The sequence below is a fragment of the Paroedura picta genome, chromosome 5 (assembly GCF_049243985.1).
Source record: "Paroedura picta isolate Pp20150507F chromosome 5, Ppicta_v3.0, whole genome shotgun sequence".
NCBI classification, from domain to species: Eukaryota; Metazoa; Chordata; class Lepidosauria; order Squamata; family Gekkonidae; genus Paroedura; species Paroedura picta.
In genome coordinates this window covers 20,470,309-20,487,406 of record NC_135373.1, presented here as the reverse complement: position 1 = coordinate 20,487,406, position 17,098 = coordinate 20,470,309, and the positions used below count along the sequence as shown (strand labels likewise).

General features: G+C 49.7%; 2 protein-coding genes across 2 annotated transcripts; both read right to left on the bottom strand.

Moving 5' to 3' along the window:
- Positions 1 to 1,404: 1,404 nt before the first annotated feature.
- LOC143837257 (interferon-inducible GTPase 5-like) lies at positions 1,405 to 5,541 on the bottom strand. The gene is made up of 2 exons (XM_077336869.1): positions 5,374 to 5,541; positions 1,405 to 3,984 (listed from the first exon to the last, which is right to left on the bottom strand). Exon 2 carries the CDS (start codon positions 3,963 to 3,965, stop codon positions 2,811 to 2,813), a length of 1,155 nt encoding a protein of 384 aa, XP_077192984.1. The 5' UTR covers positions 3,966 to 3,984; positions 5,374 to 5,541; the 3' UTR covers positions 1,405 to 2,810.
- Positions 5,542 to 11,834: 6,293 nt separating this feature from the next.
- LOC143837256 (interferon-inducible GTPase 5-like) lies at positions 11,835 to 16,867 on the bottom strand. The gene is made up of 2 exons (XM_077336868.1): positions 16,700 to 16,867; positions 11,835 to 15,374 (listed from the first exon to the last, which is right to left on the bottom strand). Exon 2 carries the CDS (start codon positions 15,353 to 15,355, stop codon positions 14,201 to 14,203), a length of 1,155 nt encoding a protein of 384 aa, XP_077192983.1. The 5' UTR covers positions 15,356 to 15,374; positions 16,700 to 16,867; the 3' UTR covers positions 11,835 to 14,200.
- Between the last annotated feature and the right edge of the window lie 231 nt (positions 16,868 to 17,098).

Below are 17,098 nucleotides of genomic sequence, written 5' to 3'. Positions count from 1 at the left end.
AAAGGGAATTTTGAAAAACTTCTTGGTCTCTTAGGTACTGCTGGACTCGAATCTAACTGAGGTTGCCACCTGTGATTTGGGGGGTGGAGCTGGGGGCAGGTGGGACGAGAGGCAGGGAGGAAACTCAATGGAGTCTAAGACTACAAAGCAACGGTTTTCTCCTGGGGAACTGATTTCTGTCACCTGGAGATGAGCTGCAAAACCAAGGGGGCCTCCAGGTCCCACCTGAGACTGACATCCCTAAATCTAGCTGGATTTCCAGAGAGAAATGATGGCTGGAGGCCAGGCCCTGAGCAGCCCTCCCTCACTATGCCCATGATTTTGGTAGCACACAGAAAGTTGCTTCCTTGTTTCACCATTGCCCCTCCATGAGTGCTAAGCCCAGGCCCATAGCGGGTGTGTGTGGGGGGAGGACATGAGTACATGGCGTGATCAGCCAACATTATATTTCTCTGCTTTACTTCAACACCTGAATGGGAGGCTGCCTCTGTGAGACTCAGATGTGGAAAGCATATCATGAATTTCAGCCTGGGAAACTTGGGGAGAAATCCCAAATGTGGAAAGCCTAAAGTTGACTTCAAGCATCCAAAGTAAATCAAAAGTGAGGCTAGAACAACGTATGTTTCCTAATGCGGAAACGGTCTGAGAGAAATTTGGTTCTGGGCTGTATAAAGAGAAGCCAAGAGAACATTTAGTGTGGAAGGTCCTCTGGAAAAGAAGGCAGCAGCACTTGGGAGGAGCATCCAGCTAGCAAAGCTGTTTGAAATCATATTGACGTGAGGGCTACTCTGAGATTATGGGGGGAGATATTAACCAGGTAGGAGGCTCTGGCACGGTCCCTTTTATTCAGTTTTCACAATGGGGAGAATTTAGACTGAGAAACTGTCTGCTGCAGCTTCACATTTCTTCTCTGAGTGTACTGGAAATGTTTCTGTGTATGTATGTGTTGATTTAGGAGCCTCTTGTGGCACAGAGTGGTAAGGCAGCAGACATGCAATCTGAAAGCTCTGCCCATGAGGCTGGGAGTTCGATCCCAGCAGCCGGCTCAAGGTTGACACAACCTTCCATCCTTCCGAGGTCGGTAAAATGAGTACCCAGCTTGCTGGGGGGTAAACGGTAATGACTGGGGAAGGCACTGGCAACCCCCCCCCCATACTGAGTCTGCCATGAAAACGCTAGAGGGTATCACCCTAAGGGTCAGACATGACCCGGTGCTTGCACAGGGGATACCTTTACCTTTATGTGTTGATTTTGGTTTTACCTTATCTGATTATGTATTTTTATCCAGATCTGCTGGCCCCAACATGGGTGCAAAGATGGGGTATAAATCTTGTTAATAAAATAAATGAGTGAACCCTTGCCATGACAAAACAACCTACTGTTACTGCAATGATGACCCAAATGTCATTGGAAGAAGTATTTTATTTGAATCATCTCTTGTAAAGTTAACAGGCATACTACAATCAGAAAGGGGAAAAGAAAGCTGCTACAAATGTTACCAATAAAACTGAGAAATAAAGTCATGCCTGGTTTTTATAACATTTCCACATGCTTCTGGTTTTTCTCTACACATTATTAAACAAAAATTCATAGGGGATATTTTAACATCCATGCTCCTTTATTCTTTCTAAATAAGTAATTATTTATGAGGATCATATGATTGGGGGAGCTATTTGCATATTGTGGACATTCAGAAGTTGGAAGGGGCAAACTGGGCCATGGAGGGTCTTTTCTCTCTAGTTGCAATAGCTTTCAAAAGCAGTATTTCTTTTATACTGCTCATCCCACCCTCAAATTAAATCCCAAATTCTAGATTTCACTGACTCACATCATTATTAGAAAATCCAGAACACAATTATGCAAAAAAAGAGAAACTGTTCAAATATATCATCTGCTTGCATAATTTACATGGGTCACAGAAACAAGTTTTTTTTCTTGGCATCAAGTTGGGATCGGAAAATTAGCAGATCATTTATGAGGACTTTGACCCTGTTTTTAATCATGTGGTCTAGATACTTGGGTTTTTGTTTTAAACAGATGTGGAATTCTGTGCCTAACAACTGTGCCTGCCAGTTTAAGTTTGCTAAATCTCAGTACCAAACCCCCACCCCATATGAATCTGGGAGAGAGAAGACTCACTCAAGTCTGTTGCTTACACAGGAAACAATTTTATGAAGAACATTACTCTTGATGGGAGCCTGAGAGTTCTCAAATTTCTCTCCCAAGCTGGCACACTGAACAGATACACAATTCCTTGTTATTTTATTTCACCATTACGAATTGGGCATAGATTTAAGAGAGCAAGCCGATGTTGACTCGATACATTTTGCAGATATTATATTCCTCCCTACCCCCTTTTAAATCTTTTCTTTCCCTCTGATCTCTTAGCACCATTCCCCCCATCAAGGTTTGTGTCAGGGTCTCTCCCTGAGTAGATGGTTTATGCCTTGTTTTCCTTTTCTCTCTGCTAGGAACGTGGATGTCCTCTAAGCAGAAGGGAGAATCAATTATATTTGGGTTCAAATGAGGGAATGTTTGTCAAAACAACAGTAAATGTCTTCGGTCTCCCAGATTGATCTTGGAGAAAAGGGGGTGTGTGCTGGGTTTTAGCCAACTTCCTGACACTAGTAACTGTTTAAATCAATTCTAAATTTAATTTTACCTACTGTTATTGTATATTTTATATCTTTGTACACCACACGGAGCCAGCTTGCAAAGACGGCATCAACAACCCAGGATCCTTCTTCCTGGGCCTGATTGCAATTTCACCGAATGCCCCATGATGGCATCCGTTTCTAGATCAGCGTCCTCTAGACTGATGTCCTCTCTTTGCTTTCTAGAGCTCTGTCAAGGACATTTTTGGTGTCATTGCTCACATTTGTTAGGAATCTACGCAGCATGTAGTGGGTGGTGAAAAATGAACAGCCTCCTGACAACAAGGAGCCAGCAAAGGGGAAGCGATTCCACAAACAGTATTCTACGATCATCAGAATGGCTCCCATGAGGTCAGGAAGCTTCCAGAGCAACACGGGCACTAGCTTTCTGGATGTCATCACTTCTTGAAGTGTCGCCACCGGCTTTCCGACATCCCTCGCCAACACGGTGAGCGACAGGTCATCCAGGCCAAAGACTCTGTAGCACTGCGAGCGGAACTTCACAAAGGAGAACATTGCGATGACGAAGGAGAACCCTGGCACAGGCAGAAAACCCAAAAGCCCTGAGTAGAGGACATAGAGCCAAATCTTGTCCTTCATCATGGCCTTCTTCCTCTCTAAGACAGGCTCACAGAGGGAAGGCAGCCTGGAAATGAACGCTTGCCTCTTCAACCACAAGAGGTCACTCTTTAGCTTCTCCAACAGGAGGGGGAAATCAAACCTCTGGGAGTCCCAGTTGGACACCAAGAAGACTTGAGGGCCAATCACACTTTCGTCCTGCAGGCACGTCATGCAGTTCTCCCTGATGCGTTGGAGGACCTTCTCTTCATCGTAGCCAGAGGGCTGCCGTCTCTGAGATGCCTCCACGTCGAGATCTGTTTTGGCCCACACGAAATAGAATCTCTTGCCCATTGTCTGGATCTCATGGACCAGATCGGCGTGGACGGTCCGGAAGCGCTGGTAGCCGACGATGATAAAGAAGTCAAAGCGGTTCAGATCCACCCAATCAGTGTGGGAGACGAAAGAATCTTCCCGCCCAGGTAGGTCCCAGAGGGTGACCTGTGGGAGTGTTGGATGGGGGTAATCCTTGGCCTTTGTAGTCGTCATTTGGATGCCAGTCTCAGCGGCACCCGGTTCACCAGAGCGTTTGCCCAGCATGCTGTTGACGAAGGAGGATTTCCCCGAGCCCGGCTCTCCCACCACGGCGACACTGAGCGGCACATCGGTGAAAAACTGCAGCGGTTTTGCCTGCACTATGGAGATGGCATCCGACAGCTTCCCCTGATGAATAGCGACCTGAAATTCTTCCATAGTCTTAAATCCGGATGTTCTGCAGTGAAAAGAAAGAGGGATGTTTCGGCTTCCCTGAGTCCTAATTCCATTTTAAAAATATAGAGACAAGTATCCAAAGATAGAAATACAGGTTAAGAAGTACAAACTGTTTCCACATAGAAGTGCCAAAACATATTTCGGCTAAAAGCCTTCCTCAGTAGTTAATTTCAAACTGAGCACTGCATAAAGTAAAACATAAAGATATATAAAAAACTCATCATGTACAGATTGGACAAAAAACTCATAAAATGCAATGCAAATATCATACTCTGATGTTTAACCATGGAATAAGGTTATTTATTGACCCCATAATGCAATCTAGGCAAATAATTCAGCTGTGCGATATTTCATATAGCCATGGATCTGTTTCAGCCTGATCTGCAATGGTCAAAATTATAATGGAGTGCTCAGATATGCTCTGAACAGACCAAAAAAGACCCCAGTTCCAGGTCTGGCTAGATCCCTGAGGAGTTAATGAGCCAAGAAGAGAAAGGAGCTGCTTTGGTGTGAGGCTTGTGCAATGCTACCTCCTTGGGTTGCCAACTGGCCTGGAGAGAAACAAAAACCGTTTGCCCTTCAATGGGGACTTCAGGGCATGCCATTCAACGACCAAGGACAAGGGTTTTGTTTGACGTCTGCCATCTTGGGACCCTGACCGGGTAGAAACGAGGCACAAAAACGTTTCTAATAAATGGAGGGATTTAATACCGTGCCTCAACTGGCCGTTTTCAAACTTTTTATTCGTGGGAGGGTAGTAAAAGGGAGGGGGGCATATTTCTCCCGGCCTGTTGGCTACCTGCCCCTTCAGATCCCTCTAGGGAAGCCCCAGTCCGGGCTTTCCTGTCCAAAATACCGCCGGACTGTGGGAACCACCTTTCTTTCTTTCTTTCTTTCTTTCTTTCTTTCTTTCTTTCTTTCTTTCTTTCTTTCTTTCTTTCTTTCTTTCTTTCTTTCTTTCTTTCGGCCCACCTCCCTATCTCCCTCGGCCGCGCTTGCAGCCACTTGGACGGGAATCGGGTCCCCTTGGCAGCCCCGGGCGCATCGACGGGCGGGCAGAAGCGATCCCTAGAGGACCCCACGCCCCGTATTGCACCGAAGCCCCCTCCCCGCAAACACACATAGAAGTCATCCAAACTCCTGCAACAAGTTGAGCCGCAGCCGCCGACCCGCGGGGCAAGGAAAGCGGCGGCTGGCCAGCCCCCTATCGCCCAGCCCCTTCGGGATCCCCCTGTTCAGGTCGGCAAAGGCGACACGGACCTTGCCCTAAAACCAAACCGGAGGTTCTTATTTCTCAGCCCCCCTCCCCAGTGGGCGTCTGGTGCCCAACGGGCTTGAAGCGCCGCCGCTGCTGCTCCGCGCAGCCCGGCGAGGACACCCGGCGCCTTACCTGTCTCCCCAGGTGAACGACTGCGGGCTGGACTCTCCGTTCCCGAGGCTTGCCTTCCTCCCGTTCCTCGCCGGCTCTTCCCCTCCTCCTCCGATCTTCAGCCTCCGCGCTGCCCTCCCGCCGCCTTCGGAAAGAGAAATCGGTTCGGCTCCGCCTCTGCGGAGAGCCACCAGGGGGCGCGAAAACGCCGGACGGATCTTGATCCCCCCCCCCTCCCCCGGGCTCGGCAGTGGCCGGATCTGGTCACCGGATCGGACCGAGGAGGTTGGACAACACAACAGATTCCTGCAGTAGAGGGAGGGGGGGGGGCGCATTCCGAAATTTTCCAACGTGGATTTGACGTAACGAAAGCGAAACCGCTGGGCTTCGAGCCCCTTGCGGGGAAATGGGCTGATTGAACGCCCCAGCGGCTTTCCTGCAGCCAGTGTGAAATGTCAATGGTGTCGCGCGGCCGCCTCTAGCGAAAAACAACCTTGTTTGGCAGCCTTGGAGAGTCTGCAGCTGGTCTGTTGGCACCGCTTGGATTTCTATTTCAGATCCGAATCCTTATCGCATTCATTTGCTGTTAGGTTCAGGTGGGTCCCCCTGTTGGAGCAATAGAATCTAGTTTTGATGTGATGCGAATATAGCATAATGCCAGGTACTATAGAGCAGGCGTAGTCAACCTGTGGTTCTCCAGATGTCCATGGACTACAATTCCCATGAGCCTCTGCCAGCAAATGCTGGCAGGGGCTCATGGGAACTGTAGTCCATGGACATCTGGAGGACCACAGGTTGACTAGCCCTGCTATAGAGTAATACCAGGAAATAGAAGCGAGAAGCAAATTAATGCAGGAGTCATGCAGTATTGAGAAAATATACTGAGATGTTATATATATAGGCTACACATTTTTATTTTAAAAGAAAACCAGAATTTCTATTCGCTACTTAAATGGAACATAGGGTAAGTTGCTGTGACTGATCATTTCATTTATGGCTGTTGTGCGGAATTTGGCTATCTGCTTGCATAGAGTAGCACATTCTGCTGGATTTTCCTGTGTGGAACACAATAATCTACTTCTAAAGTGCACTGGAAGTACATTATCCAGTGTGTGCAGAATGGGTCCTAGTTTTTTCTTGGTCAATATGGCCCATTACATCCCTGAGCAGAAGAAATTCTGTATTAGAGCAAGGTGCCTCATAAAGAGAACATCTAAAGAAGACATGCTCTAGTGCAGATGTGGCTAAGTGATGACTCTCCACATGCCTATGGACTACAATTCCCATGAGCCCCTGCCAGCAAAGGAAGGGGCTAATGGGAATTGTAGTCCACAGGCATGTGGAGAGCCACTGTTTGGCCCCCACTGCACTAGCAACTCCAGCTCCCCCTGCCACAAGGCAGAGCCTCTCAGCTCTTGGGATTTTCTTAAAGTGCCCTGCTGGCAGATGGGAGGAGGTTGCCCCTTGTTTAAGGTGATCAGATTGTCCCACTTTGGAGGGACATCTGGGGGTACCTGGCAAATTGTACTTATGTTGAAATTAAAAAATATGCTTGCTAGCTTTGGCTTGTAGAACAAAGTTTTATTCCAGAGGTACCTTTAAGGCCAACAAAGCCTTATTCAGGGCAGAGGCTTTTGGGTGCATGGTCGTACATACATGTAGACTCCTTGAATAAAACTTTGTTGGCCTTAAAGGGACCACTGGGCACAGCATTCGTTCATTTGCTATTAGTTTTGGTTCTTCTTGCGATCAAGTTGTAGCTAGTTCATGGCGTTCCAGTGGGCTTTCCAAGGCAAGAGACGCTCAGAATTGGTTTGCTGTGCCCTGCCTCCAGGTCATGACGCTGGTATCTCATGACTCTCCATCCAAATACGCTTACAGTGTACATTTTATTTTCTTTTAAAGACAGGCCTACCCATTTTACAGTGCGCTTTTGACTATCTTGAGGTAGAGAACACAGGTATGTGTGCCGCTGGTTGTTCATAACAGCTTGCCAACCTGTAGGGCAGGGTCCTGCCATCCTTAATGTGTGCCCCCCTTCTGGAGTGAACTACTGTGAACTTTCACATTTGTTTGCTCCGGACCACCGTATGCTGAGAATGGCAGAGCCTAGAACAGGGGTAGTCAAACTGCGGCCCTCCAGATGTCCATGGACTACAATTCCCAGAAACCCCTGCCAGCATTCGCTGGCAGGGGCTTCTGGGAATTGTAGTCCATGGACATCTGGAGGGCCGCAGTTTGACTACCCCTGGCCTAGAACATAGGTTAGAAATGTACAGAGAGAAGAGGGGCCATCTCCTGCCACTATAAAACCTAATACCTATTAAACTGTTGCCAATCAAAACCCAAAAGGGGTGTAGGGAAAAAAGGGGTTGCTGGAGGTCGCTGCTGGTCTTGCTCCATACTACCCAGAAGAATGATTTACAATGAGCAATGGACTTGACACCACCCTTAACACCACCCCTTGGAACTAGCACATGCATGCTTTTTCACACTTCATGTGCAATGGCCAAAATTTGTTTTTGAGGGGGGGGCTTCCTGCACTCCCCTCTGCATTCACGAGGATCCAGAAGAGCATCTGGTGTGCTGACATCACCCAGACATTACGTCAGCATGCTGGGGTCACCAGGAGGGCCATCACCCTAGTTTTTGGGCAAATCTCTATGGTAAGTTAGCTTCATTACCATACAGTTCCACAAAAAGCCAGAGCATCATCCCCTGAGGTCTCTGACATGCTGATGTCCCTTCTGTGTGACGTCAGCATGTTGGATGCTCTTTTGTGGTTCAGGTAAGTGCAGTCCCCCCACAGCAGGTTAGTGACATCAGTGCATTTGGAGAGATCTCCCCCACCAGCATTGCCAGGCCATGAGTGGAGATGAGCAGCTGGGAAGAAGGCAAGGAGCACATGGAGAGTTGCCAGCACGGTGACGGTTTTTCTTTTTTTTGCCTTTTAATTGAGGCTGCTCTCTCTCTCTCTCCCCCCCCCCCCCCGTGTTGGGCACACAGGGCCATTCCGCACTCGTCCAAAATAGCACAATGGTTACAAATTGAAATCACTATTGTTTTGCTGTTATGCACAACGTCGTCGACAATCTGCAACATTCCTGAAACCGATCCGCAAGAAGCGCTTCGTTGTAGCACTTTCAGGGAAATCCCAAAAAGTGGATTCATCCTCCGGAAAGCGCTACACTCTTGCAACCAATCTGCAACACTAGCGGGAAAGTTCTGTGTGCTACCATTGTTGCGGTTTCTGCAAAGTTCCTCCCCCTGGCTCTCTCCTCTGATCTTCCGGTGAAGCAATCGCCATTTTTTTTTCTCTGAGCGAGCGGAGATCAACGCACCGGCGAGCCTTCATTTACCCAGTGAGGCTTCCCTGGCTGTAGAGCTGTCTTAAGTCACCAAGCACGAAACAACACACAGCCCCGTTTGCTGTTTTATTTTCCCTTTATTTTTCAGTGTATTTTCGGCCGAAAATCGCGCCCCCTGCCGGGGGGGGGGGTTAATTTTTTTTTCACTCGGGGGGAGCGTGGCAACGATGAAACGGCAGCTCAAACACCACCTGCTAGCTAGATGGGTCTCTCTGTTGCAATGAATCAACACAGATTCGTTGCAGTGTGTGTGTGTTTTTTAAACTTCCTTAAATGGAAAGGGGCTTTTTGGGAGCATGATAATGGCCGCCCATTGGCTGCTTGGCAATATCGCTTCCTGGCTAGTGATTTTTGCCGAGACCGGAAACCTGTGGGAAACGATAGAAACGCAACTGGATGCCACTACAAAGCCAGGTATGCGTAACAACGAATTCCACAATTTAAAATGATGTTTTTTCGTCCCGCAACCAATTTGCCACATAGATCCTGGTGCGGAATGGCCCACAGTATTTGTGGGTCGTTTGTAGCTTTCTGGAGAGTGGTTTCCATTAAGTGTTGTTCTTTTATTTGTAGCTGACTGAGGAAATATGCTGCTGAGGAAGTAAGCCCTGCTCTGTGCTGGGCTGTGACTCTGTTAGCTAAAAGGGTCCTCCTTGCCAGAGGTGTGAACCATTGGTGCACGCTGAAGTGTGAGAGCCAAAGGGCTTTTGGCCTGTGGGATGTCCCTAACCCCTTCATCCTATAGACAAAGATAGAGTGAAGGAAACTGTTTGGGAGACAATAATGGATACTCAAGGCCCAGATCCAGTCACCTAAGAAGAAGACGACAAAGAAGAATTTTATATGCCGCTTTTCTCTACCCAAGGAGTCTCAAAGCAGCTTACAGGCACCTTCCCTTCCTCTCCCCACAACAGACACCCTGTAAGGTCGGTGGAGCTTAGAGAACGTCTAACAGGATTGCTCAGTCAGAACAGCACTATCAGGAATGCGATGAGCCCAAGGTCATCCAGCTGGCTGCATGTGGAGGAGTGGGAAACCACACCCAGCTCACCAGATTAAAAGCCACCATCTTAACCAGAACACCACACCACCCTGTGCCATGCTTGTTTTCCTCCCTGAAGACAAGATGGAATACCCTTACCATAAATGTGCATTTACATTTAAATAATTAAAGAGTGATTTAGGATGGGATAAGAAAAATCAATGTAATATGTGCTCTCCATGAGGTTCTTTCTTGTAGAGCCTCTTCCATGCCAGCAGGCAATCTGTGCTTCTCATCGGCTGGCCTTTACCACCCCAGGCAGGCAGGAGAGAAGTGAATTGGTGAAAAGCCTCTTTCAGAAACAACGCTTAAAAGACGCTTAAAGCACCCAAGAGGCAGTTCACTATGCAGAGCAAAATCAGTTTTGTGGAGTAAAAATTCACTCTTCTGTGCAGAGATCAGAAAAACAACGATGTATTTAGTGAGTTTTCATCAGCGTATCCATCATGCAGAAGAGGCCCTGGTTGGGGATCCGTGACCCAGATCCTCACATTTGTGTTGGAGTCAACTGTCCTCCCTTCTCATGCCCTGTGGAAGTCCCCAAGCTCAGGAAATTTCTTTTGTTCTCTCTTGAGAGATGAATGCCCAGATTTTCTTCCCAGTGCTGTTTTCCTGTGTGGCCATGGAAGCAATGGCATAAGGATTTTCTCTGAGCTATGTAAACTACCTTGAATGTTATCCTCCTTCCCATGAGGATCATGGGGAAATAGGGTTGCCTACTGGATGGGGGATACGCTTCTAGGTAACACTGTGTGTGAACGAGACCTTGGGGTACTTGTGGATTGTAAACTAAACATGAGCAGGCAGTGTGATGTGGCCGTAAAAGAGGCAAATGCCATTTTGGGCTGTATCAACAGAGGCATCACATCGAAATCACAAGATGTCACAGTCCCATTGTATACGGCACTGGACAGACCACACTTGGAGTACTGTGTGCAGTTCTGGAGGCCTCACTTCAAGAAGGATGTAGATAAAATAGAAAGGGTACAGAGGAGAGCGACGAAGATGATCTGGGGCCAAGGGACCAAGCCCTATGAAGATAGGTTGAGGGACTTGGGAATGTTCAGCCTGGAGAAAAGGACGTTGAGAGGGGACATGATAGCCCTCTTTAAGTATTTGAAAGGTTGTCACTTGGAGGAGGGCAGGATGCTGTTTCTGCTGGCTGCAGAGGAGAGGACACGCAGTAATGGGTTTAAACTTCAAGTACAACGATATAGGCTAGATATTAGGAAAAAAATTTCACAGTCAGAGTAGTTCAGCAGTGGAATAGGCTGCCTAAGGAGGTGGTGAGCTCCCCCTCACTGGCAGTCTTCAAGCAAAGGCTGGATACACACTTTTCTTGGATGCTTTAGGACAGTGGTCCCCAACCTTTATTAGGCTGGGGACCGGCAGGGCATTGGGCCGCGCCCGCAGGGACAGCGCGGGCCACGCCCACGAGCCGCGCCCGGCCGCGCCCGCGAGCCGCACCCGTGGATCGGGCCGCACCTGCGGGCCGCGCGGGCGCGGCCCGGCCCTGATTCCCTCTCCCCGCCCTCCCCGCAGTAAGAAGCTTCCCGGGCCGCAAGTCTGCGGCCTGGGAAATTTTTTACTGCGGGGGGGGCGGGGAGAGGGAGCCGCGGCCCGGCGCCATGGCCTTTGCGGCCCGGCTCCGGGCCGCGGCCCGCAGATTGGGGACCACTGCTTTAGGATGCTTAGGGCTAATCCTGCGTTGAGCAGGGGGTTGGACTAGATGGCCTGTATGGCCCCTTCCAACTCTATGATTCTATGATTCTAGGGTTCTTTTCCTCCCAAGTGTGCCTGGGAGCAAAGGAGGATAACCACCTTGTGGCTGACTCCGCCTCTTCTGGCAGCCATTCTGTGGTTGGCTCCACCTGTTCCCACAGCCAATTTGTGTTTCCATTCACTATCCCATGTCACAATCCCAAAGGTGCCCACAAGCTCAAAAAAGGCTGGGGACCCCAGTTTAGACATGGGAAATGAGAGATAAAACCCAAGGATGGGATGCAGAGAGTGCTAGCAAACATGGCAGTGATGGGTATAACCGGACAAACGAACAAAAATAAATGTGATACAACTAAGTTTATTGTTTATGGCCAAATACAGTGAATCACAAGTACAAACATCAACATTAAAACAATCTAAAACATTAGGTAAAGGTAAAGGTATCCCCTGTGCAAACACCGGGTCATGTCTGACCCTTGGGGTGACGCCCTCCAGCGTTTTCATGGCAGACTCAATACGGGGTGGTTTGCCAGTGCCTTCCCCAGTCATTACCATTTACCCCCCAGCAAGCTGGGTATTCATTTACCGACCTCGGAAGGATGGAAGGCTGAGTCAACCTTGAGCCGGCTGCTAGGACTGAACTCCCAGCCTCATGGGCAGATCTTTCAGACTGCATGTCGCTGCCTTACCACTCTGCGCCACAAGAGGTTCTCTCTCATTAGAATAATCTAGCCCAAAGAGGACTATTCAAATAAATGTATTGCCCTCTTACCATTCTCCCTCCCCTCCTTACAATCTGTCTTAAAAAATACCTGGGGAGATTGCGCTACAAAGCTGTTTCTAACAACAAAAAAATTCCCCCGACAGTCTGACTCTCAGAGGGTATGTGGAATACATACCTGTTGTGGGGCTACTTGGTCATGGCCCACTCCCTCCCTTGCAAACACGCATACACACAGAGAGAGACTCTCTTCCCCCGATTCCTGTTCCCTTCGCCCCATTCCTGTTGGTTTCCCAACCTCGTCCTTGGTTCCTCTTGGCAAACAAACACACACATACACAGACTCCCTTCCCTTCCTGTTTCCCCTCTTACCTGTTGGTTTCCCAACCTCCCCCTCCCTTCCATGCAAGAAAACCCAAACAAACACACACTCTCTCTCTTTCCTTCTCCCCTTCCTCTTCCTCTTCCTGTTTACCTTCACCTTGGGCCTCCACCAGTGCTGCTGTGGCCTCCAACATTGCCTCGGTCCCCGTTGGTGGCATAGGAGCTAGCTAGGCCCCTGGGGGTGATGCAGCTGCTGACAAGGCCTTGGGGGCAGGCAGCCACTGCTCCCACGGGTGGCACAACAGCTGGCAGGATGCTGCCAGCCTCCTCAGCTGCTTCAGCCTCCTCAACATCTTATGCCAGGGGTAGTCAACCTGCGGTCCTCCAGATGTTCATGGATTACAATTCCCATGACCCTCTGTCAGTGTTTGCTGGCAGGAGCTCATGGAAATTGTAGCCCACGAACATCTGGAGGGCCACAGGTTGACTACTCCTGTCTTATGCCATGCTCCATGGGCAGGACTATGGATGTTATGTCCACATTCGTATTCGTTTGAGGAGGCATGCCAGAATATGTTCCACATCAAAAATAGTGGCAGTCTTCCAGGTTGCACCACAGCAGCGTTGTAACGCAATACCCCACTTGAAAAAAACTACACACATACTCAGTATACTTGGGGGGAGTGATTGAGGGCACAGAATGGTGGAACTAAGGGATGCGACAAAAAGAAAGGAGCAAGCAGGCACCAATGGGGAGCAGATTTGAAAAAAGGGAGCAAAGCATGATGGGAGGCTGCCTCTGTCAGGCTCAGATGCGGAAAGCATATCATGAATTTCAGCCTGGGAAACTTGGGGAGTTCTGCTCCGTATTTACCAGAAGATAGTTGCAGCTGTGTCGGCTTGCAACTAGATTTCAGCCCAGCAGAGCCCGAGAGATGAAAAAGCTTTTCACAGCCTGAGATTTAAAGATATCCGACAAAGGGAATTTTGAAAAACTTCTTGGTCTCTGAGGTACTGCTGGACTCGAATCTAACTGGGGTTGCCACCTGTGATTTGGGAAATACCTGGAGTCTTTCGGGGTGGAGCTGGGGGCAGGTGGGACGAGAGGCAGGGAGGAAACTCAATGGAGTCTAAGACTACAAAGCAACGGTTTTCTCCTGGGGAACTGATTTCTGTCGCCTGGAGATGAGCTGCAAAACCAGGGGGTCTCCAGGTCCCACCTGAGACTGACATCCCTAAATCTAGCTGGATTTCCAGAGAAATGATGGCTGGAGGCCAGGCCCTGAGCAGCCCTCCCTCACTATGCCCATGATTTTGGTAGGCACACAGAAAGTTGTTTCCTTGTTTCACCATTGTCTCTCCGTGAGTGCTAAGCCCAGGCCCATAGCGGTTGTGGGGGGGAGGAAAGGAGTACATGGGTGATCAGCGAACATTATATTTCTCTGCTTTACTTCAACACCTGATGGGAGGCTGCCTCAGTGAGACTCAGATGTGGAAAGCATATCATGAATTTCAGCCTGGGAAACTTGGGGAGGAAAGCCCAAAAGCGGAAAGCCTAAATTTGGTTCTGGGCTGTATAAAGAGAAGACATGAGAACATGAGAAGACATGAGACCTGATTGCAATTTCACCGAATGCCCCATGATGGCATCTGTCTCTAGATCAGTGTCCTCTAGATTGATGTCCTCTCTTTGCTTTCTAGAGCTCTGGCAAGGACATTTTTGGTGTCATTGCTCACAGCTGTTAGGCATCTACGCAGCATGTAGTGGGTGGTGAAAAACGAACAGCCTCCTGACAACAAGGAGCCAGCTAAGGGGAAGCGATTCCACCAAAAATATTCCACAATCATAAGAATAGCACCGAAGAGGTCAGGAAGCCTCCAGAGCAACACGGGCACCAGCTTTCTGGATGTCATCACTTCTTGAAGTGTCGCCACCAGCTTCCCGACATCCCTCGCCAACACGGTGAGCGACAGGTCATCCAGGCCAAAGACTCTGTAGCACTGCGAGCGGAACCTCACAAAGAAGAACATTGCAGTGACGAAGGAGAAACCTGGCACAGGCAGCAAACCCAAAAGCCCTGAGTAGAGGACTTTGAGCCAAATCTTCTCCTTCATCATGGCCTTCTTCCTCTCTAAGACAGGCTCACAGAGGGAAGGCAGCCTGGAAATGAACGCTTGCCTCTTCAGCCACAAGAGGTCGCTCTTCAGCTTCTCCCACAGGAGGGGGAAATCAAACCTCTGGGAGTCCCAGTTGGACACCAAGAAGACTTGAGGGCCAATCACACTTTCGTCCTGCAAGCTCGTCATGCAGTTCTCCCTGATGCGTTGGAGGACCTTCTCTTCATCATAGCCTGAGGGCTGCCGTCTCTGAGATGCCTCCACGTCGAGATCTGTTTTGGCCCACACGAAATAGAATCTCTTGCCCATTGTCTGGATCTCATGGACCAGATCGGCGTGGATGGTCCGGAAGCGCTGGTAGCCGACGATGATAAAGAAGTCAAAGCGGTTCAGATCCACCCAATCAGTGTGGGAGACGAAAGAATCTTCCCGCCCAGGTAGGTCCCAGAGGGTGACCTGTGGGAGTGTTGGATGGGGGTAATCCTTGGCCTTTGTAGTCGTCATTTGGATGCCAGTCTCAGCGGCACCCGGTTCACCAGAGCGTTTGCCCAGCATGCTGTTGACGAAGGAGGATTTCCCCGAGCCTGGCTCACCCACCACGGCGACACTGAGCGGCACATCGGTAAAAAACTGCAGCGGTTTTGCCTGCACTATGGAGATGGCATCCGACAGCTTCCCCTGATGAATAGCGACCTGAAATTCTTCCATAGTCTTAAATCCGGATGTTCTGCAGTGAAAAGAAAGAGGGATGTTTCGGCTTCCCTGAGTCCTAATTCCATTTTAAAAATATAGAGACAAGTATCCAAAGATAGAAATACAGGTTAAGAAGTACAAACTGTTTCCACATAGAAGTGCCAAAACATATTTCGGCTAAAAGCCTTCCTCAGTAGTTAATTTCAAACTGAGCACTGCATAAACTAAAACATAAAGATATATAAAAAACTCATCATGTACAGATTGGACAAAAAACTCATAAAATGCAATGCAAATATCATACTCAGATGTTCAACCATGGAATAAGGTTATTTATTGACCCCATAATGCAATCTAGGCAAATAATTCAGCTGTGCGATATTTCATATGGCCATGGATCTGTTTCAGCCTGATCTGCAATGGTCAAAACTATAATGGAGTGCTCAGGTATGCTCTGAACAGACCAAAAAAGACCCCAGTGCCAGGTCTGGCTAGATCCCAGAGGAGTTAATTAGCCAAGAAGAGAAAGGAGCTGCTTTGGCGTGAGGCTTGTGCAATGCTACCTCCTTGGGTTGCCAACTGGCCTGGAGAGAAACAAAAACCATCTGCAACTTCAATGGGGACTCCAGGGCATGCCATTCAACGACCAAGGACAAGGGTTTTGTTTGACGTCTGCCACCTTGGGACCCTGACCGGGTAGAAACGGGGCATAAAAACGTTTCTAATAAATGGAGGGATTTAATACCGTGCCTCAACTGGCCGTTTTCAAACTTTTTATTCGTGGGAGGGTAGTAAAAGGGAGGGGGGCATTTTTCTTCCGGCCTGTTGGCTACCTGCCCCTTCAGATCCCTCTAGGGAAGCCCCAGTCCGCGCTTTCCTCTCCAAAATACCGCCGGACTGTGGGAACCACCCTTCTTTCTTTCTTTCGGCCCACCTCCCTATCTCCCTCGGCCGCGCTTGCAGCCACTTGGACGGGGATCGGGTCCCCTTGGCAGCCCCGGGCGCATCGACGGGCGGGCAGAAGCGATCCCTAGACTAGAGCACCCCACGCCCCGTACTGCACCGAAGCCCCCTCCCCGCAAACACACACAGAAGTCACCCAAACTCCTGCAACAAGTTGAGCCGCAGCCGCCGACCCGCGGGGCAAGGAAAGCGGCGGCTGGCCAGCCTTCGATCGCCCAGCCCCTTCGGGATCCCCCTGTTCAGGTCGGCAAAGGCGACACGGACCTGCCTTAAAACCAAACCGGAGGTCCTTATTTCTCAGCCCCCCTCCCCAGTGAGCGTCTGGTGCCCAACGGGCTTGAAGCGCCGCCGCTGCTGCTGCTCCGCGCAGCCCGGCGAGGACACCCGGCGCCTTACCTGTCTCCCCAGGTGAGCGACTGCGGACTGGCCTCTCCGTTCCCGAGGCTTGCCTTCCTCCCGTTCCTCGCCGGCTCTTCCCCTCCTCTTCCGATCTTCAGCCTCCGCGCTGCCCTCCCGCCGCCTTCGGAAAGAGAAATCGGTTCGGCTCCGCCTCTGCGGAGAGCCACCAGGGGGCGCGAATGCGCCGGACAGATCTTGATCCCCCCCCCCCCCCGGGCTCGGCAGTGGCCGGATCTGGTCACCGGATCGGACCGAGGAGGCTGGACAACACAACAGATTCCTGCAGTAGAGGGGGGGGGGGGCGTATTCCGGAATTTTCCAATGTGGATTTGACGTAACGAAAGCGAAACCGCTGGGCTTCGAGCCCCTTGCGGGGAAATGGGCTGATTGAACGCC